At 38.8% G+C, this 21844-nt stretch overlaps 1 protein-coding gene across 1 annotated transcript in view; it reads right to left on the reverse strand.

Moving 5' to 3' along the window:
- Positions 1-326: 326 nt before the first annotated feature.
- CUL2 (cullin 2) overlaps positions 327-21844 on the reverse strand; it is a 54060-nt gene continuing 32542 nt past the window's right edge. Inside the window, exons 16-21 of the mRNA XM_083379428.1 lie at positions 21000-21077; positions 13298-13364; positions 12089-12291; positions 6093-6194; positions 1995-2111; positions 327-931 (exon numbers count right to left, since the gene is read on the reverse strand). Coding sequence (XP_083235554.1) covers positions 800-931; positions 1995-2111; positions 6093-6194; positions 12089-12291; positions 13298-13364; positions 21000-21077 — 699 coding nt within the window. The 3' untranslated portion in view covers positions 327-799. The remainder of the gene's footprint in view (positions 932-1994; positions 2112-6092; positions 6195-12088; positions 12292-13297; positions 13365-20999; positions 21078-21844) is intronic.

Genomic DNA, 21844 nt, shown 5'->3' on the forward strand with positions numbered 1-21844 from the left:
CTTTAGTTTTTCTCTTCCTACGTGGGAAGGGGAAGCATTTTAAAACTTATTCCTGCCTTCTAAGACTAATCCAATCACAGTGAGGTAGCATCCACATGACCCATTCTTTCATAGATAAAATCAGCATAAGAGTAACTACCTGAACAGAATTATCCCTTTTCCAAGCTGGATCCTAAACAGAGTAATTTGGAAATACAGTCATTAATTTTACAGAGCAAGGGCATCCCTAAATATAAGCTAAATCCTGCTGATCAAACAGGAATGAGCTACAAAGATGCTTAACAGTGAAAACAATAGTTCAATTTATAAATTAAAACAAGTTGCACCACATATTCCATTTTTTATTTATTTGATAAGCAGTAGTACTATGTTTGTCTTTTTTACATTTCAGTGTAGATACAATTATTATGTTATCTGCCATATTACAATATTTAGTCTGTTTTAAGTTTGTGTTTTAAGATACATTAAAAAAACATCAACTGCAAACGTGGGAGGATGGACAGGTGGAAGGGGAAAAATGGTATCCAACCAAAATTTCCACATTTCAGCAAGACTTCACTCATTCTCTTTTAATAAAGTTTTAAGAAATGTCATAATGACATGAGCTCGGGATAACTATAGGCTTTTTTCTTCACTGATGCTCATGACGTGGCACTGGTGATGTTGTAAACAGCAGAAAAAACAGGGGCTGCCAAGTGACCAGTTATGGAGGCACTACAGACCTGCTTTTTTCCCCACAGAACACACCAAGCAGAGACAGAAACAACCTCCTTACAGCCATATCTGCAGAATATTAAACTCATGCTACATAGCTGTACTCGTCTGCCGAGGCCTGGCTCCGTTCAATGTACTGTTTGTCTATCAGAACTTCAATACACTTCTTAATCATGCTGATACTTGGGTTAAACCTAGCTCTTGATTGGCTAATTACCTGTGCAAAGGAGAGAAGAAAGAAAACCTGATGTAAATGCTGCCTAATTAAACGAGATGGGGGGAGGGGGATTTCAAAACCAAGCCAAGTACACACAAACACACTCACTCACTCACTCACTCACTCACACACACATACACACACACAAACAAAAGATAGATAGATAGATAGATAGATAGATAGATAGATAGATAGATAGATAGATAGATAGATAGATAGACAGACAGATTTTAACAGAGATTCATTTTCCCAAAATTGCAGGCCAGTTTGTATATTTCTGGAGCAAGTGAAGAGCTTGGGGCAAAGTTCCTAATTCATGCAGAGGCAACAATGTCTAGGATCATAACTTTTGGAAAAGCACTTTTGTGAAAAGGAAAAATACTATCACTCGATTCACGCTTGGATACTAATATGCCATGTGTCACCATGAACAGGCTCAGAATTGCGTATAAACAAAACCATTTATATTCAAGAGTCATCAACAATCTTTTTGATGCAAGACAACATATTTTAAGCTGGTCAGTTGATGGAGGTTAAAGAATACTAAGTATGACATTATATATCATAAGGTATGTTTCTGTAACCCACTATAGATAGTCCTTGCTTAATGACATTGCTTAGTAACCGTTATGAAATTATGAGGACCTCCTTCCCCAAAAAAGTTATACATACTCTCTCTGATGGTGGTCAAATGATTGCATTTCAGGTGCTTAGTAATTGTTTGACCTTTATGACTTTTTTTGCTGCTTTCTGGTTTTTTCAGCTGGTTTCCATCAAAACCACTGATGATACATTGATTCACTTAACAACTATGGTGTTTGCTTAATGACCACCAGAAAATAGTTGTAAAATTGGGCTTGGTCGCATGGGTGCCTTGACTAATGGCCATTGTGACTTACGACAGAAAATCCACAGATTCCATTACATTCATAAGTCGACGAATACAACATGTAACATGTCACACTTACTTCATGTGGCACAGGACAACCACCTTATTTCAATTGGCCCAGCTAACCACCCCACTTAACAAGATTTCTACTCGCCAAGCGGCACATAATCTTACCTCCTGAATGAGAGCATTGTGTCGCAACAACTTTCGAGCTTTCATGATGCGGACGATTGCAGCTTGAAGGTACATTTTTCTATCTTCATCTACAGCACTCCTTGTTTGTTCCATTTCCTGCAATACAAGACAGTATAATTCAGTGGGTTATTAGCTGTGATCACCTGCAGAGCCATCCTTATTCAAATTGTATAGTCTTTTGTGATCCGGATGAAAACTATTTTTTTCTTAATAAGATATACAGTATGGAAGAAGCTAATCCTTTGGTTTAGTTTAGAAACTAAATGAAACATGAATGAGGAACCATGGTTATCCTTTGCTTTAGCTTCTTTTCCAGAGTTTAAACCAGTGTTTTGCAATGTTGGCAACTTTAAGATCTGTGGACTTTAATTCCCAGAATTCTCCAGTCAACATGGGGAAACTGACACATCTTAAAGTTGCCAAGTTTGAAAAACCCTGATTTAAATGAAGAGGTTGATAGCTAAAAATAGATCTAAGTAGGCCATACTTGGTTTGATCCTGTAAAGCAACTTTTCTGAAGTAATTTCATTGGGACAACATACCAGTTATATTGCGCTTTAGCTTTCAATGTTATTCAAATCCAGGCAATAAGATGCAGACCTTAAGTAAATCTCTTACCTATTATTACAGTATAGAGATTCAAACAAACTATGCCTATGCTCTTACAAATTCTGGATTCACTGAATATTCCTAAATCCTATGGTAGAAATCCAAATAATGTTCTATGTGGAGATAGAGCACTAAGAATTCTTCTTTCCTCTCTTGTGATAAATGAAGTCACCATAGAGTCTTTGAGTACTTTTGCAGCAGCTGTGTATAAATCTTAAGCTAAAAGGAAATATGCCACTGAATACCAAGCTGCTAGATACAACTACAACAGAGAATTACTATTTTGTGTTTACTTTCTGGGTTTCCTTGGATTATCAGGGGAGGATGGAAAAGAAAATGCTTAGCTAAATGAACCAGTAGCCAAATTCAGTTCAACTCATCTTTTAATCAGAACCAGAAAGATTCCAGACACAATAAAAAATTGAATATTATGGAACTATCATTGAAGATAAAAAAAAGAATTGATAATTTTAGGACAACATTTATTTTACTGTTCTTTAAATCTGATTATCAGATAAAATCTGAAATGAAACCAACAGGAATACTTTTTCAGAATTTGAAGTATAGTGCAATGAACTGCTAAAGTTAAGGAACAAAATAAAAAATAATTCCATGTACATTGAAAAACAAATACTTTTGAAAAAACATGGTCAAACACCTTAAAAACAAAAAGTAATTTCAATCATCTTAGAAAAGCTTACTGCGTTAATAAGTACATTTAGCATTGCTTTGCCAAAGACTCTTATCAGATCAGTGGAGTAATAAGTACAATGTGATACTTGTTGTGAAATTGAAGTTCAAGACACATTAATTCTTAGCTGTTCTAGATATTTCCTAAAACATATGGCTGAAATAAACATTTCAAGTTTATTTTGTACTTTTGAAGCTGCAGTCATTATTAACATGTTGAAGTAAGCAGGACTGCTAGCTTATAGAACCAATGAGATCTCAAGTGATCCTATGAAGAAGAAATTCCCGGCCAACTTCAGCTAATAATGTCTTCCTAGAAAGGCATTTTATTATGCAAGTAGCACAATTTGAAATAGTTTTTAAAAAATTAATGTAAAAGATAAAATTCAGAAAGTATTTTCAGCAAAAAACATTCTTTGAACAAAAAAAAATTATTTGAAGATAAACGTATAATATATATAGTGGTAATGCCATTTTGGCTGTCATTTCCAAAATAGTGTACTGGCTAATAAAATTAATTTTAGATAATTATTGGTAATACTGTATTAGAAACATCTGGTGTGAATTGTTATATTTATTAATGTAATAACATTGACAATGTAATTAATATTACATCAATGTATTAATGATCATAATGATCTTTAATTATCTTGAGTCCTTACCCCCCGTGGATAGGGCTCGCAACTTGGGAGTCCTCCTAGATTCACGACTTACTCTGGAAGATCATATAGTGGCCATGACTAGGGGGGCTTTCGCCCAGATTCGCCTGGTGTGCCAGTTGCGGCCCTATCTGGACCGGGATGCCCTGTGTACGGTCACTCATGCGCTCGTGACCTCTCGCCTGGACTACTGCAATGCTCTCTACATGGGGCTTCCCTTGAAGACCACTCGGAGGCTCCAACTGGTACAGAATGCGGCCGCGAGAGTTGTCTTGGGAGTTTCCCGGTACTCCCATGTTACACCTTTGCTCCGCGAGCGGCATTGGTTACCAGTTGTCTTCCGGGTGAGGTTCAAGGTTTTGGTTATGATCTTTAAGTCCTTACATGGCATGGGTCCGGGATACCTCGAGGACCACCTGCTGCCGGCGTCAACTTCCCTCCGCCCTGTGCGTGCCCACAGAGAGGGCCTCCTCAGGGTGCCTCCGGTCAGGGAATGTTGACTGGTGGCCCCCAGGGGGAGGGCCTTAATCTGTGGGTGCTCCGGCATTATGGAACCAACTGCCGGTTGAGCTCCGGATGGCATCGGACCTTCGCTCCTTCCGCCGCGGGCTGAAGACCCACTTATTTGAACTAGCTGGTCTGGCCTGATGGGGGAATATGGGTTTTTTAATGGTTTTTTTTACTATTTTATTGTTGTTGTATTTTAATTGGGCATTGGTTTAATTTCTTTTTAATTTTTGTACTGCTATTTATATATGCCCTGTGAACCGCCCTGAGTCCCTCGGGAGAAGGGCGGTATAGAAATCAAATAAACTTAAACTTAAACTTAATAGTGTTACTAGTTTAAAATATACCCAAATTATTAGTAAACAAATAAATAAAATAAAAATAAGTGTCTTGTGGGGAAACCTACATATCCCTTGTAAGTTAAAGGGAAACGATAAATAGAATTTAGTGCGTGTTGAAGCAAATCAGAGATGTTCTGAACAACAACAGATAGTAAAGAAAATAAATGAAGAACTAATGTCATAACCTTATTGGGAGATAAATACCACTGAACATATGGGTACTGATCATATAGGCTAGAATTGTAAAGAATGAAATAAATATAAAATAAACAGATAAAGCTATCTAAATTTACTAGCAAAATCCACAGGCAGCAGAAACCACCATGTTGCTTACTTATAAGCAATAAACAATTCTAGCTCCCTGTGGAGTCTGGAAGTGGTAAATGGATCTTACCTTGCACTAAAAATGCATAGGGGTTGCATTTCCAAAAAAGATTCCAAGTTATGTCAAAGAGTAGAGAATAGGTAGTTTTCACCAGATGAAATGAAAAAGAACCAAGCAGCAATAAATCAGAAACAGAATATGCTATTTTTATGTTGTTTTTTATGGCTGTTAATTTTGAAAAGATACACATTTAGAAATATTTCTGATTCTCCCCTCTAAAGTATATTTTCCTTCTCATTTTGAAGGAATTTATTTATTTAATTGTACTTAATTGCTGAATTACTAAAAAAAATAATAATCCTGAATTTGCCTTCAATGGCCCCAAACCTTCAGGAATATAACATTTAAAAAAATTAGAAAAGCTAGTTAGGTAGAAGTGTTAAACAAGCTGCTTTTTGACTATTTATTTCTGATATTATTAGTAAATGTTTGATGTAGTTTTAAAGAAGACCTGCTAAAAGTAATGGACTTTGTTAGTCATGATTTCAATGGGCTTCCTCTCCATATTTTTAACTGGGGATCCAACCCATAGTTGAGACAATGCAACCCTAGAAAGGGAATGTCAAAAAAGTATGCTCCCAGACTGCTAATCTCACCAAGTCTGCAACTGTTTCCAAGTTTCACTTTTATGTTTCAATACCTGGCAACCCTAAGTCAGTTGTCTGGGCTCAGCTGCTAATCAATGTCAGAACTGGTTAGTACTGGGATAAGGAAGGACTTTGTAGACAAGCCTTGGAAGCCCATGAATTATTTTGGAAGAAAAGAATGCCAAGAAAGCTGTACAGAAATGTCCAGAAGTGAGCTTGACTTAAAAGAGATGTTATTCAGTGTTAGGTCCCTCATGAAATACAGCTTATACGTTGTTATTAACATTAGCAATACTTGCCTGGGGGGTGTCTTTTTGCATTGAAGTAGTGATTTTAAATTTTGTTCGTTTACTGCTAAAATTCATATTTAATGAAAAAGTGGACTCTGCCTCTATATCCTCCTGCAAGAAAAAAGAGTGTTTTTCCTCTTTTCACACACATATAAATGATGCCAAACGTATCAACAACTTGTCAGTTTAAGGAAAAGCATCTTGCTTTGAAAATCTGTGCTTGCATATGGATTACATCTCCACTGATGAAATATAAACATATTGCTACTTATTCAATTTGGCAAGTTTGAACTACTCCAATTCTCTACAGAGCATCTTGGATGCCTAAGACAGTGGAAGTAGTACATATGTTTTCAAACCAACCCCAATATAATTCTTTCAATAAAAGAAACATAGAAACATTCACGTTAGTAAGATTAACATGTACTAAATGTGATCTTTTTAGAAAATATCTTTTGGCAACAAAGGAGAATATTTTGTAGTTAAGAGGCCCTTAACAAAACAGCATCACTTTGGAGGCAACTTACTTTCAGTTTAACCAGCTAGAAATAACATTAAGGGTAGATTTAAATAATAGTGACAAAAGATACATTTCAATACTACCATTGGCTCTACGGTGGCATTTGCACCATAATTTGTAGAGTATCAATCAATAATATGTATTCAGTCAACAATCAGAAAAATTTAAAAGAACAAACCAAAAACCGAGTGAAACAAATAAATACAATAACAAACTAACAATAGCAAAGTAAATAACAGAACATAACATTAACTCCTCAAACGCTATATTAATACAATTTTTACCCAGGAGATAGATCTAAAACATTAATAGGTATAAAACAAAGATAAAAACCACATATTCTCTATAATTAATCGTTAAGATATACCAAACCAAGCAGTATTTTAAAACAAAAGGTAAATATACTGCTCAAAAAAATAAAGGGAACACTTAAACAACACAATGTACTGTATTTAATAGTAGGATGTCTTATCTTGTGTTCCCTTTATTTTTTTGAGCAGTATATTTCTTTGATCTATTATATTTTGCTTTCATTGTAGAATACAAAATTGAGCTATGACACTTATAATGAATGGTTTTAAATCCTGAAGGAGAAGTGTCCTGTAAAAATTTATATGACCTCTCAGGGAATTTGGGATACAACGTAGAATGACTTAATGTATCTGTACAATTCACAAGGCAGTAATAGGTGTTTCACTGTTTCAATGTCCTTTCTCATCACACGGGCACAATATGTAGAGTAACCTGCAACTAGATGAACTCATATGATATGCCATGCTAACTTACATGCCATGGGACAGGATACATGCAGCATGTTAAGCCAACACTAAACATTTATGAATGACCTAATGACACAATGATAATTTTCCTTTCTCAGCTAATTTATTTATTTATTTATTTATTTATTTATTTATTAGTTTTTATAAACCGCCCTTCTCCCGAGGGACTCGGGGCGGTGTACAGAGGAAGGAATGTATACAGGTTGAACAATAAAATAATAAGAAACACTAATGAAAACAAACTGGGACCCCAATTAACGCTATCATGCCAGGCCGGACTGCTGGAACAGGAAAGTTTTTAAGTCGCGATGGAAGGTACGGAGGTCAGGGGCCATCCGGATTTCGGTTGGTAAGCTGTTCCAGAGGGCTGGCGCACCTACTGAGAATGCCCTCCCCCTGGGGGCCACCAGCCGACATTCCTTGAGCGGTGGCACCCTGAGGAGGCCCTCCCTGTGGGAGCGCACAGGACGGTGGGGTGCTGACATTGGCAGAAGGTGCTCCCGTAGGTAGTCCGGACCCATGCCATGTAGGGCTTTGTATGTCATTGTTAGCACCTTGAACTTCACACGGAAGGCAACCGGAAGCCAGTGCAGCGCACGGAGGAAAGGTGTGATATGGGAGTATCGGGAGGCTCCCAAGAGTGTCCGTGCCGCCGCACTTTGCACCAGTTGAAGCTTCCGAGTGGATCTCAAGGGCAGCCCCATGTAGAGAGCGTTACAATAGTCTAGGCGAGAGGTCACAAGGGCATGGGTGACTGTACGTAAGGAATCCAGGTCCAGATAAGGCCGTAGTTGGCGAACTAGTCGAACCCGGGAGAAGGCCCCCTTGGTCACAGCTCCTATGTGGTCTTCCAGGGAGAGCTGCGAGTCTAGGAGGACACCCAGGTTGCGGGCCCTATCAACAGGTGGAAGTAACTTGTCCCCAATGTTAAGCAGTGGGACGTTCTGAATATCCTGGCTTGCCGGTACGTACAGCCATTCAGTCTTGTCCGGGTTCAGTTGAAGCCTGTTTCTCCCCATCCATTCCCGGACCGCTTTCAGGCAGCGGGACATCACGTCTAGGGCATCACTGATATTGTTTGGAGTTGAGATAAAAAGCTGGGTGTCATCAGCGTACTGATGGTACCCTACTCCAAAACTGCGAATGATCTCACCCAGCGGTTTCATGTAGATGTTGAACAGGAGAGGCGAGAGGACCGACCCCTGAGGGACTCCGCAAGCGAGAGGCCTCGGGGTCGACCTCTGTCCCCCTGTCAGCACCGACTGCGAGCGACCCTGGAGAAAGGAGGAGAACCAACGCAGAACCGTGCCTCCCACTCCCAGTCCCCTGAGGCGTCGCAGCAAGATACCATGGTCAATGGTATCGAAAGCCGCCGAGAGGTCTAATAAGACTAGGACAGAGGAATGGCCCCTGTCCCGGGCTCTCCAGAGATCATTCATCAGAGCGACCAATGCCGTCTCCGTGCTGTAGCCCGGCCTGAAACCCGATTGGTACGGGTCTAGATAAACCGCTTCATCCAGGATCTGAGGAAGTTGGTGCGCCACCACGCTCTCAACAACCTTCGCAAGGAAGCGAAGATTGGAGACTGGACGAAAGTTATTCAAAGAGGATGGGTCCAAGGTGGGCTTCTTGAGAAGAGGTCTCACCACCGCCTCCTTCAAGGCGGTGGGGAAGTGACCCTCACTCAGAGAAGCCGAGATGACCACTAGGAACCAGCCTCGTGTCCCCTCTCGAGCTGCATAGGCCAGCCAGGAAGGGCACGGGTCCAGTAAGCATGTGGAGGAGCTCAACCTTCTCATAATCCTGTCCACTTCCTTAGGAGTTACAGGATCAAATTCTTCCCAGATGACGTCGACAAGACTGTCCATGTCTTGTTCTTCCATCTCAGCCCAGTTGGAGTCCAGGCCAGTTCGAATCCGAGCAATTTTATCCAGCAGATATTGACCAAATTCCTCGGCTCGACCCTGCAAGGGTTCCTCCCTCACCTCTTGGTTTAGTAGGGAGCGAGTCACCCTGAACAAGGCAGCCGGGCGATTATCTGCGGACGCGATGAGGGTGGAAAAGTAGTTGGATTTTGCCACCCTTATCGCAGCGAGATAAGACCTGGTGAGGATTCTTAGTCGCAATCGGTCGGATTCGGATCGACTGGATCTCCAACGGCTCTCTAGGCCCCGTCTCCGACGCTTCATCTCCCGGAGCTCCTCGGTGAACCATGGGGCTCGCTGGGATCTGCGCCGGGTCAGAGGCCGCAAGGGTACAACTCGGTCCAGAGCCTCCGTGGCTGCCTTTTCCCAGGCTTCCACTAAGGCATCCGCCGAGCTGTGAGCAGGGGGTGCATGCGTGTCCCTAAGCGCTGCCTGGAACTTATCAGGGTCCATTAGGCGCCTAGGGCGGTACCATCTGACTGGCACCGTGCACCCACGGTGGGGGGTGGCAAGGGGGAAGTCTAGCCGCAGGAGGTGGTGATCGGTCCATGACAGGGGCGTAACAGTTGTGGCACCCCCACCGATACCATCACGCCACCGTCCAGACAAGAACACCAAGTCTGGGTTGTGGCCTCTCTCATGAGTCGGCCCAGAAATTATTTTCAACAGGTCCATGGCCGCCATGGAAGCCATGAACTCCCGAGCCAGTTCGGACGATCCTCCCAGGGACGGTAGATTAAAGTCGCCCAAGACCATGAGTCTTGGGAATTCAACCACCAACCCTGAGAGGACATCGAGTAGCTCGGGTAGGGCCGCCGCTGCACGATTAGGTGGTAGGTACGCCAGCAGCAGGCCCAACTGCGCCCCTGGGCCGTATCTCAGTAGGAGAGACTCACACCCGACCATCTGAGGGACGGTGGTCTCTCGCGGGCTAAGGGATTCCCTGATGATAACTGCCACTCCCCCGCCCCTCCCATGAGCCCGAGGCTGGTGCAGTACCTGGAAACCTGGCGTGCAGAGGTCAACCAGAGGAACACCCCCCTCTGGGCCCAGCCAGGTTTCCGTGATGCAGGCCAGGTCCGCATGCTCACTCTCCACTAGGTCACGAATGAGGTGAGCTTTGTTAGCTACGGACCTTGCATTCAGGTAGACCAGCCTTAGCATGGGAGGGTGCGCACCTTTGCTCCCGGGTCCTCCGGGGGAGAACAGAGGGTCGGAGCGTCTCACCGCTTGTACAGAGCGGAGATGACACTCCCGGTGACGATACGGCCCTCTGTCTGTGCACCTTCTGCCATTCCCCACCATCCTAGGGATGGGACGTTTGTCAGTACGCCAGTGGGTGTTATCGGCGACTGGTCCTCGTTGTTCGCCGTCGCGAACGGCCGTGGGCCTGGCATGCGTTATGGTGGCTGGAAGGCGTGCCTTTCCCGCGCAACCATAGTAATTTACATGGTATCACATGGTTTCACTGAGATCTTGGGTACTCTCTGGGCTACAGTAGAGCACGCAAGCAAATGCTTAAAATATATGTATCTCTGGTGACTTCTGAAGTCTTTTAAAATGTCCACAAGTTAATACACAGAGAACCACAATTCTAAATTGTCACCAATGGGATTCTTAGGAGTCGCCCCTCCCTTTCTCTTCCTTTTCTGAAGAGCAAGTCATATTTAAAATAAATTTTCAAAGCTCTATGAATTTCAAGTCCTTTGCCAAGTACATCAGGACTGTTCAAGAAGCATTTGGGTGGTTTATAGAAATGAAGAATGGGAAATGCTAACACTTTTTAAGCAGTTATGTACAAACAACTATTTCAAATCTACTGAATGTATTTCTATATACACTGTTGCAGGAGGCAACAGTGACAGGAAGCAACAATTCAGCTCTATCAAAAAATATCTTATACACAAAGACATTTCTAGAAAACAACTGTTTTTGCTAAAATGGCTAACTAAACTGTTTCAATGTCTTGGAAACCTTTGTATTTAAAAAGTAAATTCAATACAGAATATAATTTTAACTTTAAACCATTCTTGGACTACAGCCTTATCCACAGAATCATGCTACCTCCAAAATTTTAAACTTCATATCTTAATTTTATGTATAATGTATGCTTTACATCAGGGGTGTCAAATTCGCAATGTCATGTGATGTGTTGCGATGTATCACAACTTTTTTCCATTGCCAGCAATGGGGTGGGTGTGGTTTCACCCTGACGCATCCAGCCTGCGGACCGGCAGTTTGAAACGTCTGCTTTACATTAATGTTTTACTTACTACCTATAGTATTTTTTGAACTGAACCGAATAACAAGTGTTTTTAACAGGAAGCTCAATAGGGGGCACTTGCACATTTTTGATCCTAAAATGACTATGAAGTATATTACAATATTATAAGCTTCTTTTTTAAAACTAATTTTCATCAGAGAGGTTTTTCACAGAGGAAAAAATAATATAAATTTAAAGAAAAAGAAAGAAAAGTAGTGTAAGAAATAAAAAAGACAACAGAAAAAAGAAATAATTTCTGATGCTCTTTACAGCAGTTATAAATACATTTTCACTTTATCCTCTCTACAGTGACTTTTTAACCACATTCTGAGAATGCTATAAGCTTCTAAAGATACATTAGAATATATTTGCTTCATAATAGTTCAGTTTTGTTACTAATCTGTATTTCTGTATCTGTACCTGTTTTTCTTATTTGTATCATCTACTATTTCTATTTTTTCAAAACATATAATAGAAAAATGCCCCCACCCCGCCATGTGTCTTTTTTTGTAACTTACCTTATCTGAGTCATGGTTGATCATTTTGACATCAAGTAATGATTTGATAGTTTTGGTCAGTTCCTTCTCATTCATTTGTGTGCTATCCTGGAGCTCTTTGTAACTGACGGTTTCACTATTGTTAAAGGCCAGCAGCACTGCCATTTGGTAAGTGGTAACCATGGCTACATAGGGTTTGCACAAATAATTCATTTTGACCTCGCCTGCAAGTTAATTATAAAGTATAAAGATAATGAATTAATTGAATTAAACCTCAAAAATTATTAATAAAGCCTCCCTTCATTCCTCCAACTTGGCGGCAGGAAGAAAGCCATATTTGATCCAAGGGTACAGCAAAACCAGAACTGAATTTGCAAGACTGTCCTGAAGAGAAATTAGATTTTTAAAAAGGATGCTACAGGTAGCTTTTGATTTATGAACTGAGCCCAAAATTTATGTTGCTAAGCGAGACAGTTGTTAAAGAGAATTCTGCCCCATTTTGTGACCTTTTTTGACAAAGTTGTTAAGTGAATCACTGCAGTTGTTATGTTAATAACATGGTTGTTAAGCAAATATGGCTTCTCAATTGACTTTGCTTGTCAGATGGTTACAAACGGTGATCATATGAACCCAGGACACTGCAACCATCATAAACATGAGTCAGTTGCCAAACACCTGAATTTTGATCAAATGATTGTGGGATGCTGCAATGGTCTCAAGCATGAAAAATAGCCATGTCACCTTTTTCAGTGCAGTTGTAACTGTGAACGGTTATTAAATGAACTGCTATAAGTTGAGGATTACCTATACTTTGAAAAGTATAGGGCAGAGGTAGGCAACCTCGGCTCTTTTATGACTCATGGACTTCAACTCCCAGAATTCCTGATTCATTAAAAAGCCAAGGTTGCCTACCCCTGGTATAGGGAATACAGAAGCATTTTTTAAAATTTAAGTTACAATGCTTGGTTAGTTTTTCTCCTGAAAAAAAAAACAGTCAAGAATGTAAAGTATAAAATTTAAAACAACTGATTTTTCAGATAACAACCACAAGAACTGTAATAAAAATATCCAACTGAGATATATTAAGATAACCAGATTAGCTAAAATAGGGAAAATAATTTAAATTTAAGGCTTATCATCATCAAAACTTCAAAAGATGTGCAATATACATTTCAACTAAACAAAATAATTATTCTTTCAAAAGCTAAGGATCATGTAAATTTATTTTACCTGTGCAAAGATAATGTAACCAGGTAAGTTTCCTTCCACTGAAATGTTGACTGTAAAATAATTCAAACTGAAAAACAAAACAATCATTTTGGTCAAATATTTCAAGGGTTTTAAAAATAATATGTAAAAGCAGAAAAAAATATTTTTAAAAACATTAAAAATAATGACCTTATCTGAAACACAACAAAGATTAATTAAAAACAAGGTAAAAGTGGAATAACTGAATTATATTATCTATATATTGTAAAAAATTCTACTTCTGAATGCGGAACCCTGGACAATGAAGTGTCACAGAAACAACAATGATTTCTTAGTGCTTCTCAGTTTACATTCATTCACCTTCATAGAGATGAGAAACACACTGATTTATTCAAAGCTACCCAAGACATCTTAAAATTCTAACTCTTTCTCCCCAACCTGAAAATCCAAATCCAATTTATTTGTGCCCAGCAAGATACGGTAGTCCAGTCAAGCACAACTAGAAATATTAGCACTATCTTTATTGTAAAGCTACATTAACAGAAGCTTTCCTTTCTGAAAAGTTTCCTATGGAAAATTTCCTGTGGGCTGATGTATCTTTTACACACTAATTGTGCAGTTGGTGATCATCAGATTCAAGGTACTAGTAATGGTATTTAAAGCCCTACATGGCATGGGTCCGGAGTACCTTAGGGAACACCTGCTGCCGGCATCAACTTCCCTCCGCCCTGTGCGCTCCCACAAAGAGGGCCTCCTCAGGGTGCCACCGGTCAGAGAATGTCGATTGGTGGCCCCCAGGGGGAGATCCTTCTCTGTGGGTGCCCCGGAACTATGGAATCAGTTACCGGTTGAGCTCCGGATGGCGCCCGATCTTCGCTTTCGCCGCGATCTAAAAACATACTTGTTCGAACAAGCCGGCCTGGCCTGATGGGGGATTGGTGGGGTTTTTACTGTATTTTATTGGGGTTTTACTATGTATTAATTGTTTTTTAGTGGGCATGTATTTAATCATTTTTTAACTTTTGTAATTCTGTGTTTTTATTCTTGCCCTGTTCACCGCCCTGAGTCCTTCGGGAGAAGGGCAGTATAGAAATATTAATAAATTAAATTAAATTAAATTAAATCCCCACTTAACATTACAATTTGGTACTATAGATTTATTATGCAACTTCAGAAGTCGTGGGTGCTTCATCACTGGAAGTTTTTTAAAAAAGACTGGGACAGCCACTTGTCTGAAATGGTATAGGATCTCCTGCTTGAGCAGGGGGTTGGACTAGAAGACCTCCAAGGTCCCATTGAGCAATACATTTTTTTATACTCAGAGCTACTTTTAAATGAATTTGTACATTTTTATATAACATAGCAACAATGTGCCCCAAATCACTATCAATCCCATTTGAAAATGGAGACTGTAGAGATATTGGGAACTACTTTTAAGAAGTCCACATCATCATCATAGATAGGAGAAATGGGACACCTTACTTTTTTATTCATTGGGCATCTCAAACTCCTAAAGACATAATGTGAAAAATGAAAAAAGACCTGAAAAATGTTCTAGCTAGCAATTTCTTCTTGGATGATTTAAAAGAAGTTTAGGAGCCCCGTCCTAAAATTGTGCTTCAAAAGTTGCAAATCAATTCTCAACAATAAGCCACACTGCACAGTAGTCTATTTTCTTAACAAAAACACTCAGAACAGGAACAATAGTACCTCCATTCCTTTAGCTGTTTATTTTAACAAGGCAAGCTGTTTTCTGAGAAACTTTAAACAGTACTTAGAACAATTTGTCCTTTGATGAAAGAAAAATGCAAGAGGCTTTCTAGAGATTCTTAAATAACTCTAAAAAGTATTTTGAATCTCTTGCTACACTGATTGCAAAAAGATAAACCTCACATGAATGACTTTCTATGAAATATTAAGTGTGTATTATGTGGGTACTTATTTAATCCCATAAATCAAGTGCACACACCTTAATTGATGTTTTATGAAATTAATAACCAGACTGGAAGTTAGTACAATATCATTTAATTTAACTAATTTAAATTTTATTTCCCAAGCCTCAGAACTTAATATGGGGTGTGTGTCTTCTCCTGCTGCTGTCATGAGATTTAAAAGAAGAAAGAATAAATTTTCTATTTCATAGCTCTTTTCCCCCTGAAATGAACTAAAAATAAAAAGCAAGTTCTAGCTAAATTCAAATAATATTAGCCAATTACCTCTAATCTAATGAATCTGAAAGCAAACACTGAGGATCAAGCTGGCTTTCCATTTGCAAAATGTGCAAGGAAATCAATTAAGAATTTGCTTATTACGCAATTTTATCTAACTCCAAAGAAGTACACAAAAAAAAGCTAAACATTCCGTCAATTCTTCAACAGCTGTCTTGAATGCCCACTGACATTATGCCAGCCACATTTGCACCCCAGATTGGTTTAGTAAGGAATTTAATGGAGACAAGAGAAATTTGGGGCAAAATTCTTTGGAACCTGGCAGCCTTTTCAAGGTTTTAGACCATTATTCCCATACTAAGCTTCTTTGCAACTTTTTGTAATCAGGTATCATCCAGATGTATTTGAATTGCAATTCCTAGGATTGCATTAGGTTGTAGGAGACATTTACAAAAAATATGTTTCTTTGAATAAAGTTTTTAGAATAATTAATCTACCTATGCAAGCTATTAGCATGTATGTATGAATCCTGGAAAAAAATGTCATATACAAGATTTCCTATAATATATTTCAGATAAATTTGCCTTCCTTTTATAAGTATTGTTCTGATTTTTAGGTTTTGGTTAAATAGCTTCAAAAGCATGCTGCCTCTTGATTTAATCATACCATTTTATTAGTTGGACCACAAAACGTTTCATAATTCCCTACATTATTTTCTCACTATACATCAGGAAATTCAGAAAATATCTAAATGAAGAGTTTGTATTACTCATTCCAGATTATATGGTATACCTCTATAGTAATGACTAATTTTGCAAATGTCGGAAGAGCTGAGAAAGGAGCTACCATGGGATGTTAAAATGTTAAGTCTGAGGATGATATGTTATAGGAACATAAATAAATACGCCAGAAACTGATGCAATATACTAGTTCTACTCTTTCTGTCCACTGTTTTTCATTCTCTAGCTAACTACCACCTATTCATTAGGACCTGCAATTCTAGTATCTGTATTTTTTGAATATCCAGTGGAGTTGCAGGCTTAGGGCAACATTTATGTGCTTGGGATTGTCAGATCACAAAATTGTCCCTCTCAGAATTTTCTCAGCATTTAATTATATTATTTTTGCAGGTGCTTCTTTTATGAAAAAATGGACACAAAGTTGATAATGACCAACTTCTCCTTCTGTGAATTTTATTCTCCTCCTCTCTTTATTATATGATTGGCCACACAGGCACTCAGATGTTTAGACTAGATTTCAGATTTTTATTCACCTATATAAAGTCCTTCCCAGGGACCTGGAATAGGTAGATGTTGTTCTTTGATGATATTATAGGTGTCGATCACAAGGTGTAATCTGTTCCAAGTTTGGTTTAGAGGTTAAGACACCAGACAAGAAACCATCTTAGGCATGAAAGCCAGCTGGATGATCTTGGTCCAGTCACTCTCTCTCAGCACAACCTACCTCACAGGATTGTTGTTGTGGGCAAAACAGGAGAAAGAAGGAGTACTATTTATGTTTGTTACTTGCAGTAATTTATACAAGTAATAAAGGCAGGATGGAAATAAATAAATAAATAAAGCTGCATTTTGCAATTGATGGCACAACATTCCTATATTCATTGTGGCTTGGATGCATGATTTGCAGTTTTAAACTTTTCAGTCCCCAATGCAAAATCACTGACAGGTAACAACCAAAGACAAAAAGGAGAAAAGAACATGCCTATAGAATTGATCATCAGGAGTAGAAATGATTTTTAAGCACTGCTGTTATGGGACAGTTTTATTCCTCACCAGTCAACTGGTCTTCTCAGCTATACTCATCCTTAATTCCCTCTGGGAGGCATGATGAGTACCAAAAATGATGAATACCAAACAAATTTTTCCCACAAGGAATAAATAATGCGGTGAATCACACAAGACAGCCGAAACTTACAAGTTCTAGCTTATGCATTGAGTACCAAACTAACAATGAAAACTAATCTCAGTGGCAAAGCACAGACCCTTCTCTGCCTAACTTCAAAGCTGAAGAGCCAGTGCTTGTCCGAGGACGTCTCCGGGATATTTGCAGGACCGTCTGCTACCAGGAACGACTTCCCATTGCCCGGTGCGCTCACACAGGGAGGGCCTCCTCAGGGTGCCGTCGGCTAGACAATGTCGGCTGGCGACCCCCAGGGGGAGGGCCTTCTCTGTGGGAGCGCCGGCCCTGTGGAATCAACTTCCCCTTGAGCTCCGGATGGCCCCGGATCTCCGGTCCTTTCGTCGCGGCCTCAAAACATTTCTTTTCCCATCAGGCTGACCTGGACTGACGATAGGGATTTTTTTTTTAAAAAAATGTTTTTAATATTTTATCACTGGGGATTGTTAATCTTTTTTTAAACATTTGTATTATTGTGTTTTATTGTTAGCCGCCCTGAGTCCTTCGGGAGATAGGGCGGCATATAAGTCCCAATAATAAATAAATAAATAATTTACTGACCTTGAGATTTCTAGAAAAAATGAAGCTTTTAAAAGAGGGGGTGAGATAAGAGAAAAAGCAAAAGAATGAATTATGAGAAGCATCCTTGCTAAAAAGAAAAGCTAACTGATTCTGACAAGTTCTTGGTCAAAGAAACAGATTTATCACAGAAACGTTTTATGTTTCTCTGACTGATTAACTGTAATGGAGGAAAATTTAAGACAAAGAAAGGAGGATACATTTTTTCAGAAATCTGAAGGAAGGCTAAGGCAAGTTATACAGATACAGGGCTTCATTTAAATTGTCATCAATTTAAGCCAAAGATCAAAGGCTTCTTTCTTGATGCTGGCAAATTGGTAATAAAATATTAACTTGAGCTAACAGCTGAAGGAATATAAGAACTGTTTCAAATACTTTGGAACTTTTCACAAGTTTATGAAAAAAGGCAGAAAAGAGAAAGAACTGTTTAATGTTAAGAAGCCTTGTAAGGACAAATCACAAAGCAACAATAAACTCAGATGGGTCTTTCAGAAACTATAGAACATAAAATATTGTTAGAAAAACCACTCCACAATAAAAAATACTAATAAGTAGATATTAGCCAAGAGCTTGATATATGAACTAAATTACAAAGATGGTAAAATAGATGTGAAAGAACACCTTCCAAGGAAGGTCTTTCATGAAGGGGGAAAAAGCAAGAACTATTCCTGTACAACGAAGATTACAAAAAAAAAAAAAAAAAACAACCCTAATGGTAATGGTTAGCAGACCAGGCTAGAAAGCAGAAAACTGTGAGTTTTAGTCCCAACTTAGCCATGAAAGCCAGATGGGTCATCTTGAGCCAGTCACTCTCTCAGCCCAACTCACTCCATAGAGCTGATGTTGAGAAAGTAATAGGAGAAAAGAGTACAGTATTAAATATGTTCACTGCCATGAGTTATTTCTAAAAATAATAAAAATGGGATACCGATAAATATATATTTCAGGAGAAAGTTTCTCTCTCCCACATACCAATGTCCTTACCTTATTAAAGGTAAAGGTAAAGGTTCCCCCGCACATGTGTGCTAGTCGTTTCCGACTCCAGGGGCCGGTGCTCATCTCCGTTTCAAAGCCAAACAGCCAGCGCTTGTCTGAGGACGTCTCCGTGGTCATGTGGCCGGCATGATTAGATGCCATAGGCACACGGAACGCTGTTACCTTCCCACTGTAGTGCTCCCTATTTTTCTACTTGCATTTTTACGTACTTTCAAACTGATAGGCTGGCAGAAGCTGGGACGAGTAACAGGCGCTCACTCTGTTACGCGGCACTCGGGATTCAACCCGCCAAACTGCCAACCTTCTGATCGACAAGCTCAGTGTCCTAACCCACTGAGCCACTGTGTCCCTTAGTATACCTTAGTATACACAGGTATAAACATATTCCTTAAAAGAGGATGTATGTGGTTTCCCTATGTGGAATTTGACATTCTGTAGAATTTAATATCTTTAGGAAAAAAATATGACACGATGAAAGACAGTACCCTGAATTCAATAGCCTAGGGTAAACTATAAGTACCCACCCTTGTAATTTATAGAAATAGTAGAGGTTGGCAGGCTTTACAGCTTATAAAGACAGAGAAAATACAGTCTGTCAGAGAACCAAATTAATGCTATGAACATAACTGGATGAACTGAAATCCCATGATCATAAGGACATATTTACAAAAACGATTTGTATATTAAACATGTGGATCATATTAGCAACCCAGACTCTCTGTATGCTTTAAATTATTATTATTAATTCACTGCTTAGAATAGTTAAACCTTTGCAGCAAAACATGAGATATTTTCCTCTGATTAAACCCAAAAATGGTTAAGCAGCAGCTTGGGTAAATGAAGAAATGATTGAAGAAAGCAATGGGGGAAAAATTGAACTCTAAAAGGCTGATAGTCAAGAAAAGGCATATTATGACCAGAAACCAAGAAAAAAAGTCTTGCTAAAAAGAAATGGCAAGATAATTAATCTAAGAGCATAAAGACTCATTTAATATTGTGATACTCAAACCATAAGAGTACCATACCCGCTTTATGGAACATTCCTCGCCCCTCTCCCTACTGATATCGTAGTAGGTTCCATAAGTCCTTGAAGATCTGTCTATATCACATTTTAAGATGACTCCATTGTTAATATTTACTTTCTCCTACTCCTAGCGGTTTATGTTTTTTAAAAAAATGACTTTTACATTTTTAATGATTATTTTTATATATTTATTGCTTTATTTAATTATTGTACCCCATGTAGTCACTTTTTGTGAGATGGTCAGCTATATAAATTTGATAAATAAATATATTTATTAAATGTTACAAATACCATGTGAATCACGGTAGTTAGGAAAATACCTAGCAAAAGACATGTATAGTAAGATATAAATTAATCTTGTCAAAGGCAGTTGGTCCCAAAAGATATTTAGAATCCTTGAAAATTATCTTTAAGCAGAAAGACTATTTAAGCCTTACCTCATAGGTCAGTACACCTGCCTTGTTTAGCATTACAAAATGAATTGTTGGCAAATTTTCCTCAGTTTTAGTAGGATTTTCACTCAATAGAATTTGAAAACTGATTTCCTTACGATTCATTCTGTAATGCCAAACAATATTCAGACTTCTACATTTCATCTAGCACAAGGAAATCTATAGAATATGTAAGGATATTGATTTGGACTGTTATGTTATAACCGGGGTCTTCAAACCTGGTACTTTTATGACTTGTGGACTTCAACTCCCAGAATTCCTCAGCCAGCATCATAAAAGGGCCAAATTTGAAGACCCCTGTATTAGAACAATGATATGCTTACATCACCTACATCTTAAAGAAGACATACAGATATTAGGAAGTACTTTGTAAAGAACCTTCCCCAATGCTGATACTCTCCAGATATGTATACCAACTCTGACAATTATCAGCAAAAACCACAAAAGTAAAATGATAGTCCAGGTATTGAAACTGAAGAGGTTGCTGTGATCAAGCCAAAAGCTTAGTTACATGTACAGTTCAACTTTTATTTCTGTTCAGTCATTCCTAAATTGTTAAATCTGCAACAAATCTCCTACTAACCTACCATCTGTACACTTTTTTCCAGTTCCTGAGGAATTGCAAAGGTAGATGAAGGCGCCTGGGTCAAAGGCCATGCCCCAGCCTGAAAAATAATCATATTAGCATTTTATTTTTACACCAAAATTATGTCATTCAAAAAAAACCAACATATAAAACAGCTGTCATCTTTTAAAAAAAACAAACCAAGATCCAAGTATAATCATAGGAGCAGAGCTGTGAATAACATTATTTGAAATTATAAAGCACAGAAATCCATGGAAAGCTAAATAAAGGAAAATCTCCTTGGTTGACCATGGTTCCTGATAAATTCATGAACACGTCTATGTCAGTAATACTGGAAACAAAGCAAAATGCTACAAAAAGTCACTTAACAAATTAGCTTTAAAAGAAAAAGTAAGTTTTAGTGGATAATAATCAAAATAGCAGAAAGGGCCCAAGCTCTCCAGCTGTATTCTTGGCAAATTCAAGAGTTCAGGGACAATTACAGTGTTCCTGCAGGCTGAAAATTATGTCCACTTCCCTATTAGCTGCTAAGAGACTTTATTATTTTATTTTTCTCACCAGATTCTTCAAACAGTCACAAATGCAAAGCATTTAATTGAGCTTCTCATTTTGAAAAAAGCAGTCATGGACAATATGAAAACCAGCACTTTAGCTGATGCTTCCAGGCACATTACAAATATGCTACAAGAGATTTTGGGCTGCTAGTGTCTGAGAAGACTTCTTTTTGCGCATCCCATCGTATTCTTGCAGAATTGCCTGTGACTCATCTGTACAGATGCTACTGCATTAACACTTCTGTGAAAAATGTTCCATGTTAATGAAGAAATTATATAAAATATAAAAAGC

The sequence above is a fragment of the Vipera ursinii genome (assembly GCF_947247035.1).
Source record: "Vipera ursinii genome assembly, chromosome: Z".
In the NCBI taxonomy this organism is placed as follows: Eukaryota; Metazoa; Chordata; class Lepidosauria; order Squamata; family Viperidae; genus Vipera; species Vipera ursinii.